Source organism: Pan troglodytes, chromosome 19, assembly GCF_028858775.2.
Source record: "Pan troglodytes isolate AG18354 chromosome 19, NHGRI_mPanTro3-v2.0_pri, whole genome shotgun sequence".
Taxonomy (NCBI): domain Eukaryota; kingdom Metazoa; phylum Chordata; class Mammalia; order Primates; family Hominidae; genus Pan; species Pan troglodytes.
Window position 1 is genome coordinate 71285787 of NC_072417.2, and position 13334 is coordinate 71299120.

Consider the following 13334-nt stretch of genomic DNA (forward strand, 5'->3'; position numbering starts at 1 on the left):
TTCTTGTGCCAATCCTTGTATTAAAGGGAGTAATAATTGACATGTAAATAATGCTAGCACTTTGTAGATGGTGTGAGTATAATTGATATGGGTAGTGAATCAACTGTGGGGGTATTGGTTGACAAGATGAAGAACAAGATTTATGGGGTAATTAAGTTTTCATTTTAGTATACAGACATTTTCCCATCCATGACGTTGCCTATGTAAAGATCAATTCAGTTTAAAAGGAGAAGAAATCAAACCAGTTACCTTGACAACACCATGAAAGAGAACTGTCCATTGTGCTGATGAGCAAGTCGTTGGTTCTCAATGTCTGGTCCCTGGAACAGGTGCATCAGCATTATCTGAGAACTTGCTACAAATGCAAATTCTTGGTCTTACCATTGATGTACTGAATGAGAAATTCTGGGCTGGGAACACAAGTCTGCCTTTTAACAAGGCCTTCAGGTAATTCTCTCAGGGGTAGGTGTCACTGGTCTAAGAAAGAAATTCTCCTAAAACTCTCAGAGTCTCCTTTTTTTTGAAGACCCTCTTGTCCTTTTGGATCTTGGCCTGAATATTACCCATTCCTCAAATCTCTAAAATTTTCAATGTGCTTGGTACATTGGGCCCCCCAAGGAAGACCTCTCAAAGAGTGTGTGCTTTTGAGACATTTAGAAACTTTTTAACAACTCCCATTGCTCCCTTGGCCCCAGTGATAATCAGCCCAGCTCAGCTTCCTGAGCCCTGTCCAATAGTTTCTCCCAAAGGATATTCCGCCTTCCCCTGGGGTCTCACCCATGATATTATTCATGAAGTAAGGGCAGGAGCCAAGAAACTGTGAGGCTGAAGCAAAGGATCTCCAAGAAGATGTACACTGAAGCCCCATTCTGGGCTAAAGGGAGGTGAGAGACCAGTGTTTCCTCAGCTGCACAGAGATCAGCTGTAAGAAAGATCTTGCAACACCTGCTAGAGGGTGGGAGTAATAAACAAGTGACATAGACCTGACGATAGTAAGTCTAAAGGATGAGCAGAGACTCAAGAAAAACTGCAAGGGGAATGTGATGTTGAAAACGGATGCCTCCAATTACATAGGAAAACAACAAAGCACAGAATTTGCCCTATGAGACTTAGAGGGAGGATGCTCACAGCAAAGGACATCAAGGGTGAGGAAAATCACAAGATTCTCGACATTGTCACATAAAACAAAGTCACATTTACCTGCTAATATATTAAGTTGGCAAACATTTCTGAGCAAGTGCTAAATCAGAGATGCTGTCATAGACTCTGGGCTTACTAAGCTATTGAATTTACAATCTAGTTAAGAGAAGCAATAGAAAAAATGATAAATGCTATAATGGAGGTATTTATCAAATGCTATTGGAACACAGAGAAATGAGGAATTAATTCTGCATGAGAGAAATGGGGGGAGGAGTCAAAGGGAAAGTGATATTTCTCTTACTGCCTCTAGGTTGAGAAGGTAGCAAAAGGCATTTCAGGAAACAGGATTTATTACCAAAGATATGAAAATAATGAAATATACTGCCTACATGGAAGCTATGAGTTCTTTGAACAGCAATCAGTTCCCAGGTGACAGTGATACTGATTAAAAAGGTATAGGGAGGCTATTTTTTATAGTCTTGTATGAAATGCTGAGAGAGTTGCATGCACATATGTAGGTATGGTTTTCCACCCTGAGTTTATCCACAAAGCATTTTAGGTGGCTTCTGAGAGTTTGAGTTTTAAGCTGTGAGCAAATCAAATATTATAACAATGAGGAATATGATCACATCTGAGTCAGAGGGGTCTCATGGACAGTTGTGTAGAAGGTGTCCTGGAGTGAGGCCAGGCGTGGTGGCTCATGCCTGTAATCCCAGCACTTTGGGAGGCGGAAGCGGGCGGATCACGAGGTCAGGAGATCGAGACCATCCTGGCTAACACAGTGAAACCGTGTTACAAAAAAAATTAGCCGGGCGAGGTGGTGGGCGCCTGTAGTTCCAGCTACGCGGGAGGCTGAGGTAAAAGAATGGCGTGAACCCGGGAGGCGGAGCTTGCAGTGAGTGAGCCGAGATCGCGCCGCCACTCCAGCCTGGGCGACAGCGAGACTCCGTCTCAAAAAAAAAAAAAAAAAAAAAAAAGAAGGTGTCCTGGAGTGGAAGTAAACTGAAGGAGCAGAATAAGATTAGAATGACCTATAATATTGTAGATAATAGATTGCAATAGGCCAGGTAAGAGAGGGTAGGAGAGATTGAGACAGGGCAGGGGGAGGGGGGAGACCACTGACCCCCTCCCCTGTCACCCTCCATCTTCTTCTTCTTCTTCTTCTTCTTCTTCTTTTTTTTTTTTTTTGATTTTTTGAGACAGAGTCTCGCTCTGTCACCCAGGCTGGAGTGCAGTGGCATGACCTCCACTCACTGAAGCCTCCAACCAGCTTCAAGTGATTCTCCTGCCTCAGCCTCCCAAGTAGCTGGGATTACAGGTGTGTGCCACCACGCCCGGCTAATTTTTTTGTATTTTTAGTACAGATCCGGAGTTTCACCATGTTGGCCAGGCTGGTCTCAAACTTCTGACTTCAAGTGATCCACCCGCCTCCGCCTCCCAAATTTCTGGGACTACAGGCGTGAGCCACCTCTCCCGGCTCCTCCATCTTCTTCTGTCCCTTTAGTCCCGTTTTCTCCACCTCCCCAGCACTTTTCCACTTCCCTTACCTTCACTTGCTCTATTCCTTCATCTCCCTTTATTCCTTTGTCTATTTCTATTTGTTTTCTTTCAACAACTTCCTTTGTCTCCCACCCTTGGATTCACTAACATCTTGTAAAATTCCTGTTTCATTCAGAAGCTCTCTGAGTCCCCTTCATACAATATTCATCATCTATTTCTCAATCCAATGACTCTCCCTCCCTTTTCTCCCTCTTGTCTCAGCACCACCACATATGCCTCACTCATAAGGGGCCGCCCACAGTGGAGGGCAGGGGAACTACTGGATGTCTCAGGCATCCAGCTGCATCCAGTGTCTTCCTTGTGCTGAACTTGTGCACCTGATAGCTATTCACCCATGCAGCAGTCAACACCAAGAGCTTTTTAAGTTGACTGTCATTAAGAATGGGTACTGCAGGGCACAAATAAATTGTGAGATCCAGATATAGCCTTTGGACTTAATAGTTGAATTGTGGAGGGAAAATATAGACAAGGAAAATCCATTAACACGATGATGTATTAAATGTCATGTGAAAAATAATTGGCAAAGAATCTTATTACAGAGTGGAAGAGAGGATATCTTTAGATTAAGAGAATTCACACAGGTGAGTAATTGCCATTGATTATTCCATACACTGTTTTAGGAACTTTGTATCTATCGTTCTACTTAAGTCCTCAGAAAATTCTACAAAGCAGGTATTTTTATTTCTACCTTACAAATTCCCGTGAAAACTGAGGCCCAGAAAGATTAAGTAAGTTACTCATGGTCAAATCACAATGAAATGAAAGACCTGAAATTTGACTTCAGATGTATCTGACTCCAAGTGTCTTCCCACCACTATATGAATCTTTGAAAGGCAGGTTGTATATACTTCTGGATGGCGTTAAGATTTCAGGAATGTATATTCCAGCACCCACTTGTAAACGATCCAGAGACAAGACAGCACCTAGTATAATGGTCTACACATAAGGATGCTCATCATATGGGCCTAAAACCTTGGTTCTGAGCCCCTGAGCCCTGAAAGGGAAAGTAGTGACTTCATGTATGTGTGTCTGTGGTTCATTTTCTTCAGGTGCATGGAGAAAACACCATGGAAACAGGGAACCTCACGTGGGTATCAGACTTTGTCTTCCTGGGGCTCTCGCAGACTCGGGAGCTCCAGCGTTTCCTGTTTCTAATGTTCCTATTTGTCTACATCACCACTGTTATGGGAAACATCCTTATCATCATCACAGTGACCTCTGATTCCCAGCTCCACACACCCATGTACTTTCTGCTCCGAAACCTGGCTGTCCTAGACCTCTGTTTCTCTTCAGTCACTGCGCCCAAAATGCTAGTGGACCTCCTCTCTGAGAAGAAAACCATCTCTTACCAGGGCTGCATGGGCCAGATCTTCTTCTTCCACTTTTTGGGAGGTGCCATGGTCTTCCTCCTCTCAGTGATGGCCTTTGACCGCCTCATTGCCATCTCCCGGCCCCTCCGCTATGTCACCGTCATGAACACTTAGCTCTGGGTGGGGCTGGTCGTGGCCACCTGGGTGGGAGGCTTTGTCCACTCTATTGTCCAGCTGGCTCTGATGCTCCCACTGCCCTTCTGTGGCCCCAACGTTTTGGATAACTTCTACTGTGATGTTCCCCAAGTACTGAGACTTGCCTGCACTGACACCTCACTGCTGGAGTTCCTCATGATCTCCAACAGTGGGCTGCTGGATGTCATCTGGTTCTTCCTCCTCCTGATCTCCTACTTATTCATCCTGGTGATGCTGAGGTCACATCCAGGGGAGGCAAGAAGGAAGGCAGCTTCCACCTGCACCACCCACATCATCGTGGTTTCCATGATCTTCGTTCCAAGCATTTACCTCTATGCCCGGCCCTTCACTCCATTCCCTATGGACAAGCTTGTGTCCATCGGCCACACAGTCATGACCCCCATGCTCAACCCCATGATCTATACCCTGAGGAACCAGGACATGCAGGCAGCAGTGAGAAGATTAGGGAGACACCGGCTGGTTTGAGAGTGACAATGGTAGGTTTCTTCTCTTTGGCTTTGTTTTCCCTTTGTGAAGTGGAGAGGGAGCTACTACCTTTGCTCTCTTCATAGTGTGTTGAGGTTCATCATAGCAGGGAATGAATTTTGAAACTAAGCAACTTCGTGTTTTAGGAAAAAAGAAAGTATCCTCTTTGGTGGTTAAGGTTTGTGATAAAGAGTTTTAACACACCCGCAACAATGAGAATTGCTCACATGGCCCCTGAAAACCACACCTTCCTTTTCCCCTTCTTGGTGGACAGTTTCCTGTTGACAGCATTTCCCCTGTGCGAACATTTCTATTTTCCGTACTTTGAGCTCTCTTCCCAATATTTCCTTTTGGTGTGAGTCTGGGTTGTTGGGAACAGCACAGAATTTGGAGTCTTAAGCTCTAAATTAGAGGCCCTGACCCATCATTGACCAAACTGATGACTTCGAATAAGCCACCCAGCTTTTCTTGGCCTCATGATTTCTCCCTCACCAATTTGCTTAAATTAGTATGTGCCCCTAAAATATTCTAGGTTTGTTATGAGATTCAAATCAAAAAATTTTGTGATAAAACAACAAGTAAATCATATAACTATATGTTATCTTCCAAGCTTTTAAAAATGATTGTATTTTATTTTCAAATATGAAATTATTATGAGTATTCAAGCTTTTTCTCTCTATATTTACATTTTAATATAATATACAAATTGTGAATAAAAGATCATGGGCAATGCATGCACATTATGAAACTTATGTCATTATGTATAAATGCTCATGTATACACTACTCGATTCAAGAACCAGAAGTTACCAATAACTTGCCTTCACCTGTATTGTCCTCTCCATTGTGTTCACCTTGATTCCTATCCAGAAGAAATCACTCTGTTGAATTTCATGTTTATCACTTCATTGCTTGTATAAAATAGTTTCATCACTTTTTTTACATAAACAGTATATTGTTTTGCTACTTTGGAGTTTTATAAAGATATTGTACTGTACATAATATTCTGGGATTTGCTTTTTTCACTCCATGTTATGTTTCTAACATAACATGTTAATGTTTGGCTCTAATTCGTTCATTTGCTCTGCTGTAGAATATTCCACTGTGAAAATAAGTTTATTTGGGTTGTTTCCAGGTTTTGGCTATTGGAGAGTGCTTTTTTTGAGACGAAGTTTCACTCTGCCGCCGAGGCCGGAGTGCACTCATCACCACACCCAGCTAAGTTTTGCATTTTCAGTAGAGATGGGGTTTCTCCATGTTGGAGTTGTGACCATTATTGCCTAAACTATTTTTACTGCGCCTTTCTCTCCTCTTCTTCCAGGATTCTCATTATGTGTGTGTCTTGGTATCCTTGATGGTGTCTCACAGGCTTCTGAGCCTATGTTCATTTTCGTTTATTCTTCTTTTTGCTCCTTAGACTGGATGATTTCAATTGACCTATAATATCTCCAGACCTCTGATTCCGAAATGCCATCATAGAGGAAAATTGGATTCACTCCCCTACTTCCACAGAACCAAAAACAAATATATAGCACTGAGATCTACACCAGAAACAACCCAGAGCTCAAGTATGAGAGTGAGACAGTTCTTGGGGCCACAGAGGGATGAAAAAAGTCCAAGCAGCTGATAGGAGAATCAGACTTCCACATCTGGGACACCCCTCATCCCCATTCTGTCCAGCACCAAGTGCCAAAAAATCTCCTCCCAACTACAGTTTCTACACTGGAAAAACTGAAATTGAGGTGGCCCACCAGCTTCCTTACCTTCTTGGGTTCCCTGGCAGGAGAACTGTTCTTGTCTTAATCCACAGATAGCATCATGACTGCCTGAAAGAAGAAATGTCCCCGAAGAAAGGCGGAGAAATTCTGCTCTGTAACTCAGCCAAAGGAGACACCAACTCAGAGTTGCTGTCCAGCAGCACCATGCTGTAGGAGGCATGTTCCCCAGGTCCCCTGGGCACAAACCCCTAGCCAGACTTCCCACACTGCCAGGATAATCTCTTTGGGATCTCCTTGATTTGAGACAGGAAGTGCTTCAACCATTTACTAGTCGTGAGGTGAACCTGGGTTTAAGGCACCACCTAGAGTCGAATAGAGGCAGTGACCTAGCAGTGAAGATTCAATAAGCAAATGTATTCAATAAAAACCAAAACAAGCTGTACAGAGAAAACTGGAAAGATGGATACATACCCACAAGAAACAACAGCAAACAGGGAACTATGACTTCCTCAAAAGGAAAAAGCAAAAATCCAGTCACTGATCCTAACAAGATGGTGATTAGTGAGCTCTCTGACCAAGAATTCAAAATAGGAGTTTCAAGGAAACTCACTGATCTCCAAGAAAACACAGAAAAGCAATTTAGAAATTTAACAAAGAGACTGAAATGATTCCAAAATGTCAAACAGAAATCTTGGAACTCAACTAACCTATCTTCAGGTTCATTGATTTTATTTTTATTTTTTAAGACAGAATCTCACTCTGTTGCCCAGACTGGAGTGCAACGGTGTGATCTGGGCTCACTGCAACCTCCGCCTTCCAGTTTCAAGCAATTCTCCTGCCTCAGCCTCCTGAGTAGCTGGGGCTACAGGCGCGTGTCACCACACCTGGCTAATTTTTGTATATTTAGTAGAGACGGGGTTTCACCATGTTGGCCAGGCTGGTCTTGAATTCCTGACCTCATGATCAACCCGCCTCGGCCTCCCAAGGTGCTGGAATTACAGGTGTAAGCCACCAGGCCCAGCTGATTCTTTCTTCTACCTACTCGAAAGCTGCTATTGAAACCGTCCTGTGAACTTTTCATTTCAGTTACTTTTATTGTACTTTTCAGCTTCAGACTATTTCTTATTTTAAATCAATTTCTCTCTCTTTTATATTTTCTATGTAAAACATTCTTCTTCCCTTTAATTCTTTACCCATAGTTTACTCTATGTTCAAGAAAGTTGCTTTAAAGTCTTTGTCTAGTTAAGTCAAATGTCTGTTTTTTCTCAGGAAGTTTCTGCTAATTTCTTTTCTTCCCTTGAAAGGGCCATACTCTCTTGTTTGTTTGCATGTCTCATAATATTTTGTGAAAACCGCACATTTTAAATATTATAATGTGGTAGGAGTGGAAATAATTTTCTTCCTCCTCCCTATTATTTGTTGTTTTTTCTTGATGTGAGTTGCAGTTGTTTGTTTAGTGACTTTTAAAACTTTTTTTTGTCAAATATGGCCTCTGAAATCTGTTTCCTTAGTTCATAGTCATCTAATGGCTTTACAGTAACTTTGTTAAATGCCTGTAGACAAATGATATGGTTTGGACCTGTGTCCCATGAAATCTCATGTCGAATTATAATCCCCAGTGTTGGAGGTGATGCCTGGTGGGAGGTGATTAGATCATGGGGATGAATTTCTTACGAATAGTTTAGCACCATCCCTCCCTTGGTACTGACCTTGCAATAGTGTGTGAGTTCTCATGAGATCTGGTCATTTAAAAGTGTGTGGTACCTCCCTCTCACTCTCTCTTCCTCCTGCTCCAGCCATGTGAAGTGCCTGCTCCCACTTCACCTCCCACCATTATTGTAAGTTTCCTGAGGCCTCCCCAGAAGCCAAACAGATGCCAGCATTATGCTTCCTGTACAGCCTGCACAATCATGAGCCAATTAAACCTCTTTCCTTTATAAATTATGAGTCTTAGTCTCAGATATTTCTTTATAGCAATATGAGAATGAACTAATACAACAAAGAAATGAAAAAGAAAGAAAATATACTCTCCCAGTCTTTCCAGATTGGCTCTGTGTTTGGATACTCCCTCAACACTTAACAAGGATGTTTACAGCTCTGCCTTAGCCTTCACTTTCTGCTTGCATTGGGCCTAAAGATTAGCCAGAACTTATATCTTAGGACTGTCCCAAGTCTGTGTTTTCATCCTGCCCTTATATGCAGAATGTGGCATTCTAGATTTCATAGTATATACAGGAACTTTCCAAAGTTCTTATTCACCAAAGTATCTCTGTTCCTAACTTTTCCTCTCAAGCTTTTGGTGTGTGTTTGATTGCCCCAGGTGGCAGAGGCGTGCTCATTTGATTTTCAGTGTTTTTGAGGAATACTTTTTATGTAGCCACTTTTCTGCCCATAGTGAATTCTGAGTTAGGTAAAACAAAGGCAAGCTCCTCACATCAGTCCTTCAGGAACCCCCAGACATTTCAAAACAGACAATACAATCCTAGGGAACAAGGTTCATTCTGCTCCTTCTGGAACCAGGGACTCACACCAGGAACATACATTGCCATCTTCAAGACCACCAAGCTGGGAGGAGTGTGTAACAACAATAAGTTCAAAGTTTTCCTGCTGTGTTTCAGTCACCTTTTGAAACAAAGTTCATTTAGTTGCTATTTGACTATTTTCTTTGACAATTTTCCAGAATTCCAGCAAGGTTGATTCTGATCACTTCTGCTTTTTTTTTTTTTTTTTTTCATTTATATGGAGAGATGAGCCCTCAGATTCCCAGACTGCTATTTTTATGACATCATCATATTTAAGATAATAATTTATTTAATTCACTTATCTATGCAACCAGTCTTTCCTAGTCACTCCATATCTGTTTCCATTCCTTCACCAGATACTTTCCTCACTCCGCTTGGGCTCTGATATCCTGCTTCAGGCCAGCGCCCTTCCCAGCCACTTTTCTTACCCCACACATGCTCCAACATCCCACATCAGGACACTTTCCATGCTCCTCCTCATTTTGCTTGAGCTCCAACACCTGATGTCCAACTGCACCTCTGTGTGGATGCATTTCTTAGCCCTCCCATGCTCTGACTCCCCATAGTGAGTCAGCCCTTGCTGGGATACCCTCTTCACCTTGCTTTAACACCCACAATGGGCAGCTCACAGGAGTAGACACCCAGGCTCTGACAACCCATGCTGAGCCACATCCTATGGACACCTTATTCACACTGTTTTTGTTCTACATTAAGAGGAGATTTCTCCAACTCTGATTTCCAATATTTTTATTAAAGTTTTTATTTTTTAAATCAAATTTTAGTTTTCAAGAACTCTTGCATGTTCTCCTTTTTATGCCATTCTATTCTTATTTTGTGGATATTATATTTTCTTTCTTCTCTCAAATGATACTAATTTCATAAGCTGAAGTTTTTTTAAGTTTTCTTTTGCTTTCTGTGTCACTTCTGTTTTCTTCTTATTTATTTATTATTTTGTACTGGAGACCTTTCTTAAACTCTGAGTGATCTTTGGTTAGCTACATTTAAGAGTAAGGCAATAAAATGCTGATTTGAACCTCTATATATGGGAAGAGTTTTCAAACTTTACTTTTTTTTTTTTTTTTTTTTTGAAACAGGATCTTACTCTGTCACTCAGGCTGCAGTACAGTGGTGCAATCATGACTTACTGCAGCCTTGACCTCCTGGACTCAAGTAATCCTCCCACCTTAGCCTCTCGAATAGCTGGGGCTACAGGTGCACACCACCATGCCCAACTAATTATTTTAACTTTGTTAAGAAGTTTCTAAGACTCTCAAAAACACTTACCATTAGAAAGGTCTGCCAAGGACATTGAAAATCACAGAGATCTATGAAATGTAGGATAAGCAGGTCAAGATCAGAAAGGACAAAAGTATCCTCACAAGAAACAAATTTTGGAAGGACCTATTGCAGTGAACACTGGTTCACGTGTGTGAGCATACATCAGAATCAACCGAGAGGGCTTGCTAAAACTTGGAAACCCAATGCAGAGTTTCTGATTTAATAGGTCTTGGGTAGAGCCCGAGAATATGCATTTCCAGCACGTTGTTGGGTGATGCTGATATTGCTTATCTGGGGGCCACAGTTTGAGACTGCTGACTTCAAGTTTCGTTGTGCTGTGTTCTTCAGCACAACGGACAGCTCTCTCACACAGCACCAGAGACAACTTGTTTGATTTCTTTAAAAAAAAATTTTTCAACTTGGGCAATGTAATAGGTGGGGAAATGTTTGTATATTATATTGGAAACTTAAATCCTCTAAACTTTTTTTTTATTCTACCAACCAGACCCCAGGGGCGATTTCTAATCCATAACCATTTTTACAGCACCATCTGTAAAATTCTGTGCAGCCAATAGGGGTTTCTTTTTCTGTGAATTTAAAAACAACAATTATTAAGAATGGATTTTTATGATCACCATGCTTGAGCAATGTTAGAGATAAAATACTCCTCCTTGCCTTGTGGATTTGCTCCCACCGCCCTGCCGTTCACGAGCTGTGTGTGTGTGCTGCAGAGGGGATCTGACTAAGCAAGGAAAGAATCAGAATTGGATGGGTGAAGCCCAGAGGCCTCCTGAGAGAGGGGAGCATGAGGAGTGGGGAGAGGGGCTCCATGCCCTCTGACTGAACAGGTGTCAATCAAGCAGCGAGACTGCGAGTGATCACTGAGGTGAAGGCTGAGGGGGAGGAGGAGTTTGAGCTGGAGCCCAGACTCTGATGACAGGGAGTATACAGGGGGAGCCCCTGGACAGCCCTCCAGGAACTCGGAAATGGGGCCCATGGGCTGTTAGGCCTGGCCCCACAGCTGACAGAAAAGCCATGAAGACCTGGAGCCTGGCTGCTTTGCAGTGAGAGCTCAGAGGGAAGGAGACATCGCTTTCTCTTTTCCTCCTCCCCACACCAACACCAGGCAAGAGGTGCTGGAAAGAAGGAAGAAGTGTTAGAGAGCAGAGTCCTGCACCACCAACCACGCTCCACCCTCGGAGGCCTGGGCCACAGCCTCCCAAGTTGAGGGACAAGGTGGACTTGGAGTCGAATGTAAGAAGGGCATTTTCACTAAATAGGACAGTCTTAAAAACTGGAATGAAACTGGTGACTGTTGAAATAAACAAAAGTGATGAAAAGTGTATAGGACTGGACTGAGCTGCTGTGAAGGGAGAGAGTCACCCAGCAGGAAAGAGGGGTGACAAGTCACCGTTGGGAGCAGTCTTGAGAAAACAAGAATTTTTTGTTTGTTCCTCAGTGAGTAGCAACACCTTGTTACATGGATTACATCGTGTTTCTTAAACCTGAGTAATATGGGGAAAGATAAAGAAATAAAAAACATATTGAGGACTTCTACTGCTGACTTAAAATCTTTTTGTGATGGTATGTATGTTCAAACACAAATCTATGTAAAAGTTTCTCATTCTTCTCACTTCTGGGACCATGAAAGCAAATAAATGTACACAAAAAATACAATTCAGGCCAGGCGCGGTGGCTCATGCCTGTAATCTCAGCACTTTGGGAGGCCGAGGTGGGTGGATCACCTAGGTCGGGAGTTTGAGACCAGCTTGATCAATATGGAGAAACCCCATCTCTAATAAAAATACAAAAATTAGCTGGGCTTGGTGGCGCATGCCTGTAATCCCAGCTACTCGGGAGGCTGAGGCAGGAGAATCGCTTGAACCCGGGAGGTGGAGGTTGCAGTGAGCCAAGATGGCACCATTGCACTTCAGCCTGGGCAACAAAAGCGAAACTCCGTCTCAAAAAAAAAAAAAAAAATTCACTAGCAACAGATTTATACTACTGATCTGGGAATGTTTTTGAATGTGACATTTTCATTCTGCCACGTGTCTTGTGTTTTGACTCAGTTTCCCCACCACTTCGTTTTGCATTTGATCCTTCCTTCAAACAGTGCTGAAGGCAGCAAAGCATTATGTGTAGCATTTTTTAAAGAGGCAGGACTAGGCTGGGTGCAGTGGCTCATGCCTGTAATCCCAACACTTTGGGAGGCCAAGGTGGGTGGACCACTTGAGGCCAGGAATTCAAGACCACCCTGGGCAACATGGTGAAACCCCGTCTCTATTACAAATACAAAAAATAGCTGGGCATGGTGACAGGCACCTGTAATCCCAGCTACTTGGGAGGCTGAGGCCAGAGAATCGCTTGAACCTGGGGGTGGAGGCTGCAGTGAGCCGAGATCATGCCACTGCACTCCAGCCTGGGTGACAGAGCAAGACTCTATCTCAAAATAAATAAATAGGCAGGATTATTTGAGGCCAGCTGTATTGTAAACCCAATTACAAACCTGGACACTGAAATTGTGTGACTGTACTTGTTTAAAACACACACACACACACACAGAATTGGTTATTTGGATTTTTCTATGCTTAGTTGAACACGTTAAAGGGACTGTGAGATCAAGCACTATCTACAGACCAATGTTATCCTTATTAAGGGCCTCTCCTTCCAGATCATAGTCCTTCATCCTAGGCTCCTCTGAAGTGGTATGATTGGTTGTGTTAATGGTACTTTGGCCCCCAGATTGTCTCTGAAAGGGTGTGGGTGATTTTATGCAAGTTAAACACTGTTTCATAACTCCCAGCATTCTTTTATCCCATCCTCAGTCCCAAGATCTGAATTCACTCCATTACCCCCACCCCCCAGGATATTTTTTCCCTTCTCAAGGCCAACCCTATGTGACTTCAGCTGGAGAAGAATTAGAGAGCTCTGAGGCTGCAGGAGGGATGGGTCATCCTGGAAGGTGGCCACCAAAGTTCCCTCTCCTGTTCTGAATGCAGGCTTCAGGATGCCCACCTCAGGGACAGGTCTGTCCTGCTGAGGCCCTGCCAACACCCAGCCAGGTTGTCCTCCCCTGCTCTGCCGGAGTGATGGTTAATATTGAGTGTCAACTTGATTGGATTGAAG

The 13334-nt window shown here is 43.1% G+C and overlaps 1 protein-coding gene across 1 annotated transcript; it reads left to right on the plus strand.

Annotated features, from left to right (window-relative positions):
- The first annotated feature begins 3767 nt into the window (after window positions 1–3767).
- LOC100612835 (olfactory receptor 4D2) lies at window positions 3768–4691 on the plus strand. Its single transcript, XM_009432906.3, is given in 1 exon segment — window positions 3768–4691. A coding segment is annotated over 1 exon segment (924 nt).
- The last annotated feature ends 8643 nt before the right edge of the window (window positions 4692–13334 follow it).